The sequence below is a fragment of the Neltuma alba genome, unplaced genomic scaffold (assembly GCF_004799145.2).
Source record: "Neltuma alba isolate B1F8T4 unplaced genomic scaffold, ASM479914v2 tig00002811_pilon, whole genome shotgun sequence".
Classification (NCBI taxonomy): Eukaryota; Viridiplantae; Streptophyta; class Magnoliopsida; order Fabales; family Fabaceae; genus Neltuma; species Neltuma alba.
The window spans coordinates 450,343-468,011 of NW_021633026.1; the positions used below are offsets into that span (position 1 = coordinate 450,343).

The following is a 17,669-nucleotide window of genomic DNA, read 5'->3' on the forward strand; positions in this document are numbered from 1 at the left end:
ACCACTTTCAAAACGAGAGAAGCAGATTCGGAGAGCACCCATTGGAGGAAAGCATAAGAGAAATTAGGAGAAGAGAATGGCAGATCGAACTGAAAAATATATACAGAGAAAGCAATAAAAGCGCAGATCATCTTGCAAAACTTGCCTGGGATCATAGACAAAGGACTACGGTCTGGACCGCACCACCGAGAAGTATCGAGCAAACATACATGGAAGACCTGGCGGGGATGGAAACCCCTCGTAGCATTTTAGTCTGTTAATTAGTACTGTTTTCTTGTTCCTGTATCACCAAAAAAAAAAAATCTTTTAAGTATACTTTTGAATTGTTGGGTCTTTTGACAGGATGACATTAAGTACCTCTTTCAAGTCTTTTTTTTTTCAAATGTGAGATCATAGAGTATGATGGTTGTGGGAGTTCTTTCTAATGGATGAAAAATGAAAAAAAAAAATTGAATCATAACAATAATAAATGAGTAGCACTATTTATGAATCATGAACAATCTAATTGGTTAGTAATTTTTGTATTATACACAAGGTTAAGGCACAGATTTGTTTCGGAAGTTTTCACTCAAGAGCACTAGGCACCTAGAATTTTGTTTTTGGGGTGCAACTTTACCTTAAAAGTTTAGAATCATAGCAATAATGCCTCTACTATTAAAATTGTTAACTGTCAATACCATTATTTTGATAGTCAATGATAGTTTTTTTAATTGTATGGGACAATATTGTTACGATTTTAAACTTCTCAAGTAAATTTGCAGAGGAAAAAAACTCTTAGTGCCTAGCGAAAACTTCCGAAGCAAATTTGTATCTTAATCCATATAATAAATATATAGATTATTGATTCTTGTGTCCAAAAAACTTACATATAAAAAATAAAAATTTAATAATTAGTTTCACTCAAAAAAAAAATTAATAAGTGGGACTCATCTATTTCTATTCACATATCGTGTGTATGGATATGTAGGAATGGTGCCAAAAATAAGAGCACAGGGGCAGTCATGTGTGAAGAATGAAGACTGCGTCAAGTTCTGTCCCAGGATATGTGATGTGGCCGGTTAAGTTAGCAGGTGCAAGGGTGGCTTTTGTGTTTGCTGTGAGGGACCTCCTCATTTAATTTGATCATCTTCACCTCATTGCTTCAATAATGATAATAATTATTCTACTCTTATCTATGCTTTGGATCTCAAATAATCAATAACAATAGTTATATTCTTATTTTCGAATAATATACTAAGCCATGCATTAGATACTAGTATTTGAATTGCTTTTATAACTTTTGTTTTAAGTTAAAGAGGTAAGCACTAATGGCTTAAAGTTATAAATGGGATCAATCCTACAACCTGAAGTTTATAATGGAGTTTTTATGCTATTATGCTATAAATCCATTGACATGAAAACTATTTTTTTAATTGCTAATTATTTTTTAAGTATAAATTAATTAAAAGTGCCTAGCTTTGTAATTTTTAAGGTGGGTGGCTATCTCACAACCTATACCATTTCATGTTATCAATGGGGTAATGAATGGATTTAGGCGACTCTTTAAAAAAAACAGAGAGAGAGAGAACATATAATCAAATCAATTACATATAAATAAGACTCCAAGTTTTTAAATTCACTCTCAAAAAACCTAGTCTTCACGAGACTTGAAGGGGGGAAAAACAATCATACAATGACATACATAGACGAAATTTAACAGTGAATTTCTTTCTTTTTTGATCAATTTCAATGAGGGGGAGTTGACAATATGTGAGGTTTTTTAAAAAGATTTCACAAAAGATTTACGAGTATCATTCCCCATTTCGTTGGTAGTTGGCACCAAATAGTCCAAGGTGGATGGAAAATTGAAAATTAGCAATTACTTCCCCCCAAACCCCCCCCCCCCAAAAAAAAGTTCCAACTTGCCTTTTCGAAATTTAGCTGTCAATTTCAAGATATCTTATATTAAGCTAACAAATTTATCTGAAATGCACAAGGTGTCGCTTTTAAAATGAACATTTCCTATTATTATTATTTTCTATTTTACGTTGACTTTATATTTAACACTGATTATTATTGTCACTATTGTGTGAGCCATTGCTTAGCTTGACTGTATTGGAAAAAAAAACTGATTATTATTCACTGTATTAAAAAAATCATAAATTATCACGCTAATGACTTTTTAAGCATGCCCTCATTTAAGTGATAAGGCTTGGCACACGATTTATCACACAAATTTAAATCTTATAATGAGAAAATTTTTAATTAATGTTAGGGTGTCGGAAGCAGTTTTGGTGTTTGTCTTTTTTGCCAGACAATTTTAGTGTTTATCATGGGGATGAGTTGGTGCTCATAGTTAATCTCTGATCAATTAATTATTTTTAAGTGGAAGAAATTATATTTTGAAAAAAATAATTACGATAATATCTTTATTTTAGAATCTTTACGTCTTAAAATAATTTTTCCAACAAAATATGAAGGGAAAAAAATAAATCCAAACCATTGAAAGATTCGAGTGTTCATTATCTAATGAACACTAAAACTAAAGTCGATTGCGTCCAATACCAATTTTTGGAGTGAAATGCATGAAGGCATAAAAGAAGAGAAAATAAAAGCAGCCCTTTCGTATTTTTATGGGTTAAGGTGCACCCAGTACCCCCAAGTATTTTGTTAGGTGTACCCAGTGGCCTAAAGTAATTTATGGTGCAATTTTGCCCTCAAAGTAATTAAAATGATGCACCGGTATCCCATGCTAACATATCTGTTAGTTTGACCGTTAAATTGATAAGTCAGCACAAGATTGACTAGAAAATCTGACGTGGCATGTCTAATAAGCATGTCTAATGTGCTGACTCATCAATTTAACGGTCAAACTAACAGATATGTTAGCATGGGATACCGGTGCATCATTTTAATTACTTTGAGGGCAAAATTGCACCATAAATTACTTTAGGCCATTGGGTGCACCTGGCAAAATACTTGGGGGTGCTGAGTGCACCTTAACCCTATTTTTATTCTTATTTTATCATTACACCATGTCTCATACAAAATAATCCCTCATTGGAACCTGGAAGGATAACGAGGATTCATGAAACTTCCTCTGTCTGTTTTCAGTGGCTATTAATGAACTCTTTGATCTTAGCAACAAGGCACTCCGTTTGCTCCGCCGCATCGGCGTCCGTCTCCACCGCCAGTGAGTTCAGATAAAACCCATGTCCCATTCCTTTGGTACTCACAAACACTTCCACCTCCTTCTTCGCCTTCTTCATCGCTTCACAGTATTCCAACTGCGTATCCACGATCAAGTCCTTCTCCGCCACGCACACCAGAAGCGGCGGAACTTCCACGTCGTCCAGTGACGGCGCCGCCTCCCCCATCGGACACGTTATCGGGTGGTCCTTGTTGCTCCCAACTGGCAACCCCAAGATTAACAACTTGTCTACCATGTCTAATGTGAAGAACGGTGACTCGGGATTCTCTGACTCCGACTTGCTCCGCCTTGAACGGACGAATCCTGGTTGGAGCTCTATCCCTCCAGCTAGCCTCAGCGGCGTTAAGTCAAGCTTCCCGGCTCTCACGGCGACCTGATGAACTAGGTTCCGGCCAGTGCTGTCCCCGATAAGAAAAACACGGTTGAAGTCGGCACCATCATCAGCGAGGCATGCCGGCTGGTTTGCCTCATGCTTTGCCACCGATTGAAGCCAGAGAAGGCCGAAAAAAGCATCATTGATGGCCCCCGGCAGGCGGTTCTTAGGGCCGAGGCGGAGATAAACCGATATGCAGATGACCCGGGCCGTTCGGGTGAGCCGGCTGTAGAAATGGGCGTACAAAAACCAGTTGGGTTGGGTTATGCAAAACCCACCACCATGAAAATGGAGGAGAATCGGAAGCTTATCACCCGGCTTCGTCTCCGGTTTATAAATCCTTACACGGAGGCCGGAAAAGTTGGGGATGACGACGTCATGGGTGGAAACTCCGTCGAGGAATTCAGGGTGTGAAGGAACCGGTTCAGTGAGGAATTTGAACTCAGGAGGGCCGGTCCAGGAGCGATCCACAGAGCCGTCGTCATAGAGCCTGAGCCAATTTCCGACTTGTGGGGTGTTTGGCTTTTATGCCAAACCATGGTTTGGTTTGCCAAACCATGGTTTGGCAAAAAATTTGCCAAACACCCCCATTTTTTTTAAAACCAAGGTTTTGGGCAAAACCTTGGTTTTGCCCAACAAACCTTGGTTTTAGATAAACAGGCGGGGCATAGCTTCTGAGGAGGGATAATTATTGGGCTTCAAAGGCCAGCTCACGGAGGGAACAACCGAACAAGCACGCAGGGGGGCGATACTTAGGTATCCCTTATTTAAATAATATAAATAATATTATTTATATTATTTATATTTATAAATAATATAAATAATATTTTCTTTGGCAAAATAAATCATTTTCCTAAAAACATATTTATTTTATTAATATATATACACACTAATTTCTTATTATTTATATTATTTATGCCATATTTATTATGTTGCCAAAATATATATTATTAATAAATTTATTACTTCAAATAAACATATATTATGAAATATATATTATATGTAATTATCATTTAAACTTATGTCCTTTTTAGTAATTTTTACATATCAAAAAGCACTTCTGACAATAATTATCCAAACACTCTCACTTTATCAGAATCACTTTTCCAGAAAATCTATTCTTTCAAAATCTATTCTCTCCAGAATCTATTCTCCAGAAGCTATTCTGCAAACCATGGTTTTGCCTCATCCAAACACCCCCTTAGTCAATGAGCTTCTTTGGAGTCTCCATGACATAAATGGCAGTGTGGGAGACAGGTAGGATGATGATTGACAGGCTTTGAACCTTCCAGTGTGAAGGGGTTTTATATATAATCATCATGGTAATTTATTTTTTGGCTACATTTATGGCCATTAATTAATAGTAATATTTGTAAGGACAGTAAATGGTAAATTAATTTTTTTGGCCAAATTTATGGCCATTAATTAATAGTAAGATTAGTAAAGACAACAATTTTGTCAAGTTCTTTGTTTTTATTATGTTAAGGTTTTACAATCACACGTTACTATCTATTCTATTTTTAAAATATTAATATTTAACATTTTTCTGATTTTATTTATAAGTCACTCTCAACATGTTTCATACAGACTAAGTAAAACCATGAACTTTATTAATTCTTATTTAAAATTTAATAATTTTTTAACCTTATCCTTATTTAATATATATTATACCTCATATAAACAAAATCAACATGATAATAAATGAAATTTAAAATTATATATCTATATAAAAAATTTCTCTCAGCACTCCATAAATAGGATCCAAAAATATTTTTTCTCTCTGTCCTATAAATTGAACTAGAGGAGTAGTATTTAATTATAAATTTACATGAAATAAAGAACAAATGACCATGTTGTATAATCAGAGGACTTAACATGATAGATATGAGAAACTTGATTTAAATTTGTTTCAATTTTTAGCATACAAAATAAAGTACAGGATGTGTAATAAATACATTGTTTTTTGAGAAAATAACTGAAAAGTCTTATTTGAAGAAACAAAATTTGTCCTTAAAATGATTTTAAATGATGTGAACTACAATTTTCTGTTGATGAATATTTTTTTTTATTTCTAAAATATTTTTTTCAGAACGTTTCTGGTTGGGTCAAAGTCCGACGCTATTATTTAGATACCGATATCGGCTCCTACTGCACGTTGTGTTGGGCATTGGGTTGAGGTGAATCTCAGCCTAATCCTACTTATGCGCAACCCTAGTTACGTTGGATTCATTATTTTTCCACTAAAATACCGCTACTTATGTATTATTTTTTGGAAAAATCACCAAAAAAATCACTAAAATTAAAAAATTACACACAAGAACCCATCCATAAAAATTGTTATCAAAACCTATATTATTGTTGTCAAAACCTATACTAATATTGTAACGGGTTCCTATTCGGCCACATTAAGGCTAACAGAAAATATTCAGTGGGAAGGAAGAAAACTGGACAAAGATGGAACAAGAAATTGAGAAGGTGCTAATGCTCCACTACTGAGAGTTGAGGCATAGACAGACGAAAGTCTTCCTTTCGTTGTTTGGGTGCTTCCGGGAAATTATTGCGTAATTGAAATTCAAAATATCAACTACTTTCGTGGCAGAAAACTCAATGATGATTTACGGGAAAAAAGTACTTGTCATTCTTATTTCTAAGTCTTAATTATGAATTTAGAAATATGGGGGAAAAGACTAAAATACTCCCATTTGCAAGAAAAAGAAAAAAAGAAAACAGCTCTTGCAAGAGACCCATTGGCATCCAGCCACCACCGGCAGTCGGCTGTCCGCCAGGGACAGAGCTACGGCAACAGTCACCAGTGTGTTGACCGTGGGTGTGAGATTTTGGAGACTCAATTATATATATTTTAGTTTGAGCTGAAAACTCTCTCTCTGTTTTTTTTTCCAGCCTCAACTATACTTAAAACTTGGATTTGGTAGTGATATTGGATGTTAAATTGTTCTAAAGAAATATTTCTGATTGTCAAGATTAATCACACAAATGCAAACTATCCTTAAAGATGAAAATGGTCACCAATCTAAAAGAATCATCACATAAGCGCAGGAACACAGGCACGCATGTGCGTGCACACTTTTTTAAACACAAGTCAGTAGAAAAATTATAATTCTGAGAGTAGTCCTTAATGAGATTGAAATCTTTTTAATTTATTAGGGGGGATAATTTAAAAAGGCAAAGGGATCATGAAAAAAATTGAAAAATTATTCACAATGACCAAATTCAGAAACTATTTATTCTAAAGGCTTTTAAGTGTTACACGCTTGAATGAATGCTTGTAAATTTTCGTAATCTGATTGTTGATAAAAACCTGAACTTAATCAAAAGAAATAAATAATTTCTGAATTTAGTCTTTATTAGTAATATTTCCAAAATTTTCTAGGCACAATATGATGATGCAAAAGTGGGATTAAAAAAATAAAAGGAAAAGTAATATTGTTACATTGAATGGGGCTCTCGAGAGGTAAAAGCAATGATTAAAGAACCGGACCGGACCGGACGGTCGGACCGGTTGAACCGTCACCCGGACTCGTTAACGGCTCGGTTTGGACCAAAAAACCGTTCACATAGTTGAGCCGGATTGGACCGGAGTTGAGCCATTATTAAGCCGGAAACCGGAGTTGGACCGGGAACCGGAACGGTTTTCAGAAAACCGGACGGTTTTTTAGCCTGATTGAAAAATACTAAAAAAACTTTAAAAAATAGAAGAAAAATAAAAAAATTGATCCCCTTAAATATCCTAATATATTTTTAGACTAGTTATAACCATATAGTATTATTTCATTGAAAATTTCATATATTATGGTGTTAAAATCGTGAGTCGCTAGTCTTTTTGTTTCGATATTTGATCTATCTTTTAAAAAAATATTTTGATTTGAATGAATTGATAATTTGTAATATCATTAAATATTTTAAACATACATAAAATTAAATATATAAGGTTTTAGTCCATTTTCAATGATTTTATTATAATTTTAGATTATTTAAATGCATTTCTAAATTATTTAATAATTTGATATTTTTTATATATATTAATTATATGTATATAATATTTTTTTAAATTAATTATTGCGTCACCGGTCTGACCGAACGGTCCGACCGATCCGACCGATTGAACCATGACCCGTTGATCTTTCTGGTTCGACTTCCGGTCCGGCTTTTAAAACATTGGGTAAAAGAAGAGCATACTATTGAGATCAATCCTCCAAATAATTATAGCAACAATAGAGGAACGAATGTGGAAAGGGGAAATTCTTCTAACAGGAGTTGGAATTTTTTCTGGAAAACCATAGGTTATGAACGTTAGCGCAAAAACAGAAGTTATTATTTATATTCTTATGGTTTATTTTGCTGTCTTCAATAATATGGAACTAATATGGAACTAGTTCATTATTTTTATGCATTTTATCCCACATTAATTTAGGATTTAAGTGACAATTTTGAGTTTAAATGGATTTTTATGCATTATTAAATTAATTGGTTGATTTTTAGATTTTTCATAAAAATTGAGATTTTAGATTAAAATTTTAAATATTTTATGATTTCCTATTTTTGACTTGGAATTAATTTTCCTATTTCTTTGGAAATAAGTCTCATATTTTTTGAAAAATTATTTTTAGAAAGTTTTGCAATTTCTTGCCTAATTTTTGTGCATATCTAATATTTAATTTTTGATATATATATTTTATTATATTTGGATATAATCTATATTAATGAATGCACTTAAATTTTTGTAAGTTAAGAAAGAACATATAGGAAATCTAACAGTACAAGATTATTTTTTAGAATTTAAGCACAATCCAATAACTATTATCAAATGGGTCAATTAATTATTAATGAGTTTGAGTTTTGGATCCAAAAAGAATCCCTCTCCTCTTATTAAATATGTTAGCCGCCAATCCAACATATACCACCGTAGCCACTTGTTCTTGGTCTTTTTTCCATTCGCCCCATAATCCCCACAATTCCATTATTATACTGTTTCCACTCACCCGCCACAATTGCATCGGTTTGACCTTGTCCCCGATCATTCCACCTTTCATCCACTTTCCTTCAATGGCCGTAAAGATAATTTTCATGGCAGCTTGAACTTGTTTGGGATGCAACTTGGGAGGAGCATGGAGGAGGTTTGAGCTTTGGGCTAGCAATTAAAGACCACAAATGAGTGATATTCCATTTATGTTTTTAATTCAAGGACTTGAGATTATTTAGGTTTAAATAATTTTAAGTTGTATTTTTTGTGAGACAATTTAGTTTTTGATTGTCATTTTTATGCTTGGATTGAATTGATATTTGGATTTTATTTGTGTTGAGACACTTGATGGAATTTATGTTTATGAATTTTTGCATTGTTAATTGAATTTATAATTGAGTTTTCATTATGAATTTAAGTATCAATATGATTTGAATTACAAAATTTGGGTTCTTTTGCCTCTTAATTGTTTGATTAAGTTGATTAATTGTCTAATTATTTAATTGGATAATTTCAAACATGATTTTTAGAATAAATTTGAGTTATTTTCATTAGTTTTAATAAGCTTAATTAATCAGCCTTATACTGTTATGAGTTCTTTAATGGTTTAAGAGGTTTTCAAATTGAGGGTTCCCTTTGTTTTAAGTAGATGATTAAAATTTATGAATTCCACTCTCTTATCATTTTCCTGTGATCTAATTAACTGATTAAGGTTAAGAAGGTTAAATTCATGTGAATCCTAAGTTGTTGCCTCTACTGTATATGAAAAGAAATTTCTCAATTTTACTTGTTAATTTTTTTTGTTCTCTAGTTAATTTTCTTTATTCATTATTTTTATTTTTCTTCTAAAAAAGATCCCCCAAAAATTGCATTGGCATTCATTTAGTTTAATTTAATTTTCATATAGATTTTAGGATATTTGCATCTTGCATTTAGAATTAGAATTTTGCATTTTAGTTTAGGTCCAATTTATTGTATTTTTTTATCACCTAAATTTTTACCTAAAAAACTTATAACTTGCTCCTTGGAAGTAATGATCTAGGTCGATTCTAAATTACAAATTAATTAGGACCTAATTTAATTAATTGCTTTAATGATAGAGGCATCATCACATACCCATGCTATAATTCAAACAACAACCTGTGCTGAGAGGGGAAAAGTGCAAAACAATCAATTAAACTAATTGTTTGATGTTTTTTTTTCCTGCATGCTTTTCATGTAATATCTTATTATTTTACTATCATCTTGGATATTTTACAAATTGCAATGAAGTTGCCGAAGGCTTTTCCCCCCATTAATTAATATTGCAATCGCTTGGGATAAAATAAGAATCTAAATTCTCTATCCTCACTTGTGGTTCGTATCGTTTTTCAAAGTACAAGCAAGAAAAGGAGAATTATTAGAGTTAGGTAAAGGACAAAAACAAGAATGGGTATTGGAAGACTGGTCGATGGCAAAGTAGAATTTTCAAAAGTCTCTCTGGACTAGCAAATTCATATGCGTCAGTCAAATTCAAGCCTTATCTTGCACTTCATAACTTCAGAGCAATTTCTTAGAAGCATCCACAGTTCCAGACAACCAAAGAAAGACTTTCGCCTATCTATGCCCCACCACTCATTAGTGAAGCATTAACAATTTCTCAATTTCTCGTTCTATCTTTGTCCAGTTTTCTTCCTTTCTTGTTGCTGAATACTTTCTCTTAGCTTTAACATGGCGGAGTTGGTGGCTGGAGCGTTTCTCTCCTCTTTCCTTCAAGTGGCATTTGAGAGATTGGCTTCTCGTGACTTTCTCGACTACTTTCGAGCCAGAAAGATCAATGATGATTTACGGAGAAAATTGCTTGTTATCCTTATTTCTGTGGACAAAATTGTTGAAGATGCAGAGGAAAGGCAATACAGAGACCATCGTGTGAAGCAGTGGCTTGACGAGCTCAAAGATGAAGTCTTTAAGGCTCAAGACTTGCTGGACGACATTGCTAGCGAGGCATCACGACAAAAGCTGGATGCTGAATTTCAAACTGTTGTTATCAACAAGGTGCGAGGCTTTTTTCCTGCTTTTGTTAATCAAATTCGATTTGACAAAAAGATAAAGTCAGGGATCAAACAAGTGCTTAATAACCTAGATATCCTTATGAAGCAAAATGAGATATTGGGATTACGGGAACGGCCATCTGCTGGTGATCATTCAGGAGGGAACAAAAAAGTATACAAGAGATTGCTTACAACACGTTTGATAGATGAATCCAATATATATGGTAGAGATGCTGATAAAGAGAGGATTGTAGAGATTTTACTATCACAAAACAGGGGATGTAGGAATCAATTGCCTATGGATGTGATTGCCGTCACGGGTATGGGTGGGATGGGTAAGACAACCCTTGCACAACTTGTTTACAAAGATCAAAGGATGAAGGATCAATTTCAACATAGAGCTTGGGTGTGTGTTTCTCAAGAATTTGATGTTATTCAAGTGACAAAAGCAATTCTTCATTCACTTAATTGTCCAACTGGAGAATTACATGATTTTCACTCATACCAGCTTAAACTAAAAGAGATGTTAATGGGCAAGAAATTCTTTCTCGTTCTTGATGATGTCTGGAATGAGAATTGTCAAATTTGGGAGGTCTTCACTGCTCCTTTGAAAAATGTAGTACCACAAAGTAAGATTCTTGTCACAACCCGTAATGGAAGGGTAGCAGAAGTGATGTGTTGTGCCTCCACATATCATTTGAAGCCATTAGAAGATAGAGATTGCTGGGATTTATTTGCAAAACATGCATTTAACAACCAACATTATGGCGCAGATCAAGATCTTATACAAATCGGCAGAGAAATTGTCAACAAGTGTGGAGGATTGCCTTTAGCAATAAAAACACTGGGAAGTTTGTTGCACAGAAAACTCTCTCTTCAGTATTGGGATAAGATTTTGAAAAGTGAGATTTGGCAATTACCAGAAAGTGACAGCAACACTATCCCATCTTTAAGATTAAGCTACCACTATTTACCATCAAATCTGAAACGTTGTTTTGCATATTGCTCCATCTTTCCTAAAGATTATGATATAGACAAGAATGTCTTAATCCAATTGTGGATGGCAGATGGTTTAATATATCCAACTCAAAGAAATATGAGCCTTGAAGAAATGGGTGATGAAATTTTCAAAGATCTAGAGTCTAGGTCTTTCTTTGAGCCATCAAAAAGAGGTGGCAATTATTTCATCATGCATGATCTTCTGAATGATTTAGCAAAATCTATGGCAGGAGAGTTTTTTGTGTGGCTCGATACTGCTCAGGCACAAGATATGTCAACCAAGACTCGTTACTTTTCACATATAAGATGCAAAAGTGATAATGTTGACATTTTTGGGAAAGTTCTAAAATGCCACCAATTACGTAGTTTCATCCTATTGGGCAGTCTTAGCATTGGCAATGATATAATGTCCAGGCTTTGTCGTCTCAAGTACATGCGGCAACTATCTTTGAATGGATCTCTAAATTTGAGAAGCTTGACAGATGGCATTAGCAATTTAAAGCACTTGCATTATTTGGATCTTTCCTACACATTAGTTGAGAAATTGCCAAATTCAATGTGTTCGTTGATTAATTTACAAACATTGAAATTAAGAGGTTGCAGGTACTTGACTGAGCTGCCATCAAATTTCTACAAACTCACTAACTTGCGTCATCTTGACTTGGAATATTGTGACATACAGAAGATGCCAAGATGTATGGGAAAGTTAAATCAGCTCCGAATAATGAATAAGTTTGTTGTGGCAAAGAAAGGAGGATCAAATATAAAAGAACTAGGAGCCTTTAACCACTTAACGGGCTCACTAACCATCTCAAATATGGAGCATGTAAGTAATCCTACAGATGTGAGGGAGGCCAATTTGAAAGAAAAGAAATTGGATAAATTGACGTTGTGGTATCGGGGAAACAGCTGTAGTCGTGAAGAGCCGCAAAGCCAGGAGCACGTATTGGAAGCAGTTGAGCCAAATCAGAGTGTGGAAGAGCTCACCATTGAGGGATACAGAGGTACCAAATTTCCAAAGTGGCTTCTTGGTGTTGCACATGTTTTACCCAATTTAGTGTCTTTACATTTGGGTGGTAACAACGATGTGAGCTTATTACCACCTCTTGGGCAACTACCTTCCCTCCAGAAACTCACGATTAATGGATTTGATGGAATAAAGGCGATAGGTGAAGAGTTCTATGGGAATGGTTCCTTAATTGCTCCACCATTTCCTTCCCTCTCATATTTAAAGTTTTCTTATATGAGAGAATGGGAAGAATGGGATATATGCTATGAAGGTAAAAGTTTCCCATGCCTTGAAGAACTTTATATACATGATTGTCCTAGACTAACAAAGTCTCTGCCTCAACATCTTACTTGTTTAAAAACACTAGACATTTTGAGATGTGAGAATTTGGCAGCCACGCTTCCCAAGTCCTCTTCCATAGAAAGGCTATCTTTAAGTAATTGTACGAAGATATCAGTGAAAGACATGCCCACATGGAGCATATCAGATGTGCTTCCACCTCTCCATGACCTATGCTTATGGGATTGTCCAGCAATGGAATCTCTTCCCCAAGGAGGTATGCTTTCCAACCTACAACTTCTTTCAATCAGTCGGTGTTCCAACCTCATTGCGTGTGGTAGGGATGGGGGTTTGCATGAGTTGTTGTCTTTGAAACATCTTGTAATTATTGATGACGTCATGGAGTACTTCCCTGAGGAAGAGAGATTGTTGCCACCCAATCTCCACTCTCTGTCTTTTGAATTTTGTAACAATTTGAGAAGAATAAACCATAGGGGTCTTGTGCACCTCCATTCTCTCGCTTCCTTATCGTTTTTTTGGTGCTGTCACGTGAGCTTTGAAGGCATGCCAGAAGAAGATGCTTTACCTCCATCCCTCACTCGTTTAACAATCGGTGATGAATGTCCGTTGCTGAAGGAGAGGTGTGAAAAGGATAAAGGACCAGATTGGCCTAAAATTGCTCATATCCCTCATGTAGACATGTAGACACTAGACTCTCGAAAAGGTACTTCCTCTATACTTATTCATAACAGATATTGAGCTTGAGTTACATACAGATAAGTTCCTCTATGGCATGTCAATATGCACACACATACACCGTATACATTCATATTCATGTTCTATGTCTCATTCCGCTCCGTATGTGCTTGATTTAGAAGACACTGAAAATATCATGGATTTTGTCCAACAATATTTGCTTTGTACATAGAAGGTTAATTAATAATTAAGAATTGGAATGCCTCAAATGCTTGCTTGAAGCATTGCATGGGGCCTTAAAAATATACATAGCTCAAGAATAATATGATTAATTTTAAAAGAGAAATTTAGGGAAAAAACCTTTTATAGAAAATCTTTATTGGTAAGAAGGACCTAATTATCATAGTATCAATACTGTATACCAATACTTTTTGTGTATAAAAATTTATGGGTCCTTCTCACCGATAAAATTAATCAAAACTAAACTAAGGCCAGACATTGAAAACTATTTATATTAACACACTTTTTATTGTATGTACGTGTGTAGGTCTGTAGGATTTGTGCCAAAAAATAAGAGGACAGGTGGAGGAGATGCCAGTAACTACGGGAACCATGGACACTGCAACACATCATGCGGTTCAAAAAGTGTTGTATTTGTTGTCGGAAACCTCCTCCTCCTTCTCCACATCACTTTAATTAATTTAAATCATTAATGCTCTCTTGCCTGACCCATAGTTGTAAGTTATAATGCATATAAGATATGTGAAAATATTATTCTTAAAATTTGGATTAGCCAGTGATATTGGATATCAAATTATTCTTAAAAAAATATTTTGATTGTCAAGACTGATGGCACTTATATCGATAATAATATGTGAAAATACAAAACTATCACCATATAAAAGATTGGGTACTAGATACTCCTTGAAAATATGGCACTTATGTCGATAATTATATATTTGAATTGCTTTTATAACATTTTATTTTGAATTAAAGATAAAAGTATCAGCGGCCTAAGGTTATAAATTATGGAGGAAAATGGAGTCCGAAATTAAGGCACTAGCTGAAATACTAAATGAAGCATTGTGGAGGGAAAGAGGAACCAATATTTTTATGAATTTTTTTTTTTTTTTGAAGTTTCAGTTCTTTAAACTTTTTTCTTATTCTCAGGCCCAAAAAGAAAAACGTTTCTCTTTTTCGAAAAACTTATGACGCCTTACAATACAAATAGGTGTGATAACAATCGTTTTTTTAACGATTTTCATTCACCCATGGCATCTGGTCCAAAACAAACCAGGCACCATTACTGTTTAATTTTATAATGTGCGCAATTATTGTTCTATTTTAAAATTTACATGTTTTAAAAATTTTTATTGGTTTAAGTGGCAATTTATTTACATCTTATTTAAAATTTTTGAAAGTTAATTTACATGTGTATATATAGTTGATATATTTATGTAAGGCTTTTGTTATATATATAACAGTAGTGATAAAATGACAATCTTATTTATGGCTTCTGTTCTTAATGCAACAGAAACCATAAGTTCTTATTACTTCTGTTCTTTTAATAACAAAAGCAAAATCTAGTAGTCAAACTAACAATTTGTACTAGTGTCTTTACACCCTCCAGTTTATCATGGGGGTTTTTATGTCATTAGACTTCAAGATCATTGATATAAAATCTATTTTATAATTACTAAATTATTTTTAAGTACAAATTAAGCTAAAGCCGCTTGTAATTTTTAAAGTGGGTGAGTATCTCACAATTAATCCATACCATTTCATGTTATCAGTGAGTTAATAGATGGATTTAAGCGACCCTACGAAAAAAGATCATATAATTAAATCAATCCTCTATAAATAGGACCTCGAATTTTTAAAATTACTCTCAAAATCTTTAAAAACAATCACTATTTAAAAGACTTCAAAAAATCATACAAGGGGACATATGTAGAAGGAATTCAAAATTTAATTTCCCTATTTAAATTTTCAGGGTACGTAATCTTGTTATGTTCCGTGCATATAATAGTTGACAAAAATATGCTAGATAATATCACAACGTCACTCGATTAAAAAACAAAACAAAAAAAACCCGTCACCTATATTCTTCAATGAACTAATAGGCAGTTCAAGATTTGTTCATTATTTTTTTTCAAAAAAACCAACAAAAAAAAAAATCAAGTCACAGGTGTTTTCCAAATTCAGCTGTCAATTTCAAGTCGTTTTGTATCAGTTTGAAAAACTCATATTTAAAATTTACAAAATATAGAAAAGATGCACAAATGCCACTTTTAAATTCAAAAGTTAATTACATTTATGATGTGTTACATTATATTAATCAGTTTTTTTCCCTGATGGCCAAAAAAAGAGTTTTTTTCTCCAATTAAAATTTTTCAAACGGTGAAAATGCAAAACCATCCTTACAGAGGAATGAGGTTTTCAAATTTGAAAGAAATTATCGACACGCGCACGAGCACATTCATATGTGCGCTAATGCATACTTTATTAAATATAAATCACCAATATACACCTCACATAAATTTAAAAAATGAGATAAATATATATTATACAGTTTATTAACCAATGAAAATTGTGCCATAATACAATTATTTTCCACCGCTCCTGATTGCAATAGTTTTCTTCTCCGTGAACATTAGGGCAAAAAAAAAAGAAAGGAAGGAAAAAATCAAGCAAAGACATAAAAATGGATAAATAAAAAAAATACAACAATATTGAAATTAGTAGAAATGAAAAAACAATGAAAATTGATTCTCCTTTGTATGTAGACATGCATGATAATTAGTTTTAATTCATATTAAGTTTAATAATTATTTCACGTGTAAAATCAATAAGTACATGTATTTGGGCCAATCCAAACCTAAATGGGCTTAACCCTTTTTAACCCTATTTAGGCCCACTGAAGGCATCGTTATTTGTAGCAAAAAAACAGAAAACAAATAAAAGGCATGATTTAGCTTTTCTAAGCTTAGTCCTAAAATTTTTGACAATTGCTAATCCAAATTACCGACTCTAATTTTGATATTAGTATCCATTACCATAGTAACTAGGTATTTAATTATTTTTATCAGATGCTATTCATCAAAATATGAATCCATTTAATTTATTTTGGAAATCAATCATTCAAAGAATTATATATTCAAAATTTGTAAACCCATAACTATCATATTTATTTCTTGCATGAATAATTAAATATTCATTGTATGAAAAATATTATTTTCATGTAGTTCATTTTGGTTTCGCATATATATTCAAAGCCATTCTCCTTCCTACATGAAACAAAAACAATTTTTTCTGGTGCTGATACCCCCCCCCCCAAAAAAAAGAAAAAAGATAAAAGACATGGCAAAAGTTTCACACAATTTGGTTTGCGCAAGGGTTTTGTTTATCATTGCGTCAGGTATCTCTCTCTACCCCCCCGCCTTTCTTCTTTTGAAAAATTTTAATAGTTCATGAATTATTAGTAGTGTAAGTTTTTAAAAATTTTAGGTTATATGTGTGTGTGTGTGTGTGTATTTTGTGGGGGATTGATCTCAAAGATTAGGGGAATTCATAATATTTCTTGCAATGACAAAACGAAAGGGCCAATATATGTGCAATAAACATTGGGCAAAAAAATTTATATACAAGTTTAGACTGGAAATAAATTTTTTAGTTATACTTTTAAATCGCTGGGGACGCGATGGCACTAAGTACTTCTTTTAAGTCTTTTTTTTAATGTGAGATCATAGAATATGATAGTTGTGCGAGTTCTTTCTAATGGATAAAAAATGAAAAAAAATCAAATCATAATATTAATAAATGAGCCGCACTATTTATCGTGAACAATATAATTGGTTAAGAATTTTTGTATTATATATATAGGATTAATGTGCAAATTTATTTTGAAAATTTTCATTCATAAGTGTTGGGTACTCAAAATTTTTTTGGTCCAAATTTATCTTGAAAATTTAGAATCATAGCAATAATGCCTTTTACTGTTAAAAATGTTAACGGTCATTATCATTATTTTAACAGTCAACGATAGTTTTTTAACAGTAGGAGGGTAATATTGTTACAATTTTAAACTTTCCAAATAAATTTGCACAGAAAAA

General features: G+C 33.3%; 2 protein-coding genes and 1 long non-coding RNA gene across 3 annotated transcripts; 2 read left to right on the forward strand and 1 right to left on the reverse strand.

Annotated features, from left to right (window-relative positions):
- Window positions 1–3,000: 3,000 nt before the first annotated feature.
- On the reverse strand, window positions 3,001–4,917 carry LOC114738780 (probable carboxylesterase 15). The gene is made up of 2 exons (XM_028926852.1): window positions 4,906–4,917; window positions 3,001–4,085 (listed from the first exon to the last, which is right to left on the reverse strand). Exons 1-2 carry the CDS (start codon window positions 4,915–4,917, stop codon window positions 3,090–3,092), a joined length of 1,008 nt encoding a protein of 335 aa, XP_028782685.1. The 3' UTR covers window positions 3,001–3,089.
- A 1,098-nt stretch (window positions 4,918–6,015) lies between these two features.
- LOC114738790 (putative disease resistance RPP13-like protein 1) lies at window positions 6,016–13,322 on the forward strand. The gene is made up of 3 exons (XM_028926859.1): window positions 6,016–6,038; window positions 10,264–13,138; window positions 13,279–13,322. The coding sequence occupies exons 1-3, from the start codon at window positions 6,018–6,020 to the stop codon at window positions 13,320–13,322; spliced, it is 2,940 nt and encodes a 979-aa protein (XP_028782692.1). The 5' UTR covers window positions 6,016–6,017.
- Window positions 13,323–13,332: 10 nt separating this feature from the next.
- LOC114738388 (uncharacterized) lies at window positions 13,333–14,335 on the forward strand. The gene is made up of 2 exons (XR_003739529.1): window positions 13,333–13,585; window positions 14,105–14,335. It is a non-coding gene; the product is annotated as an uncharacterized LOC114738388 (long non-coding RNA).
- The last annotated feature ends 3,334 nt before the right edge of the window (window positions 14,336–17,669 follow it).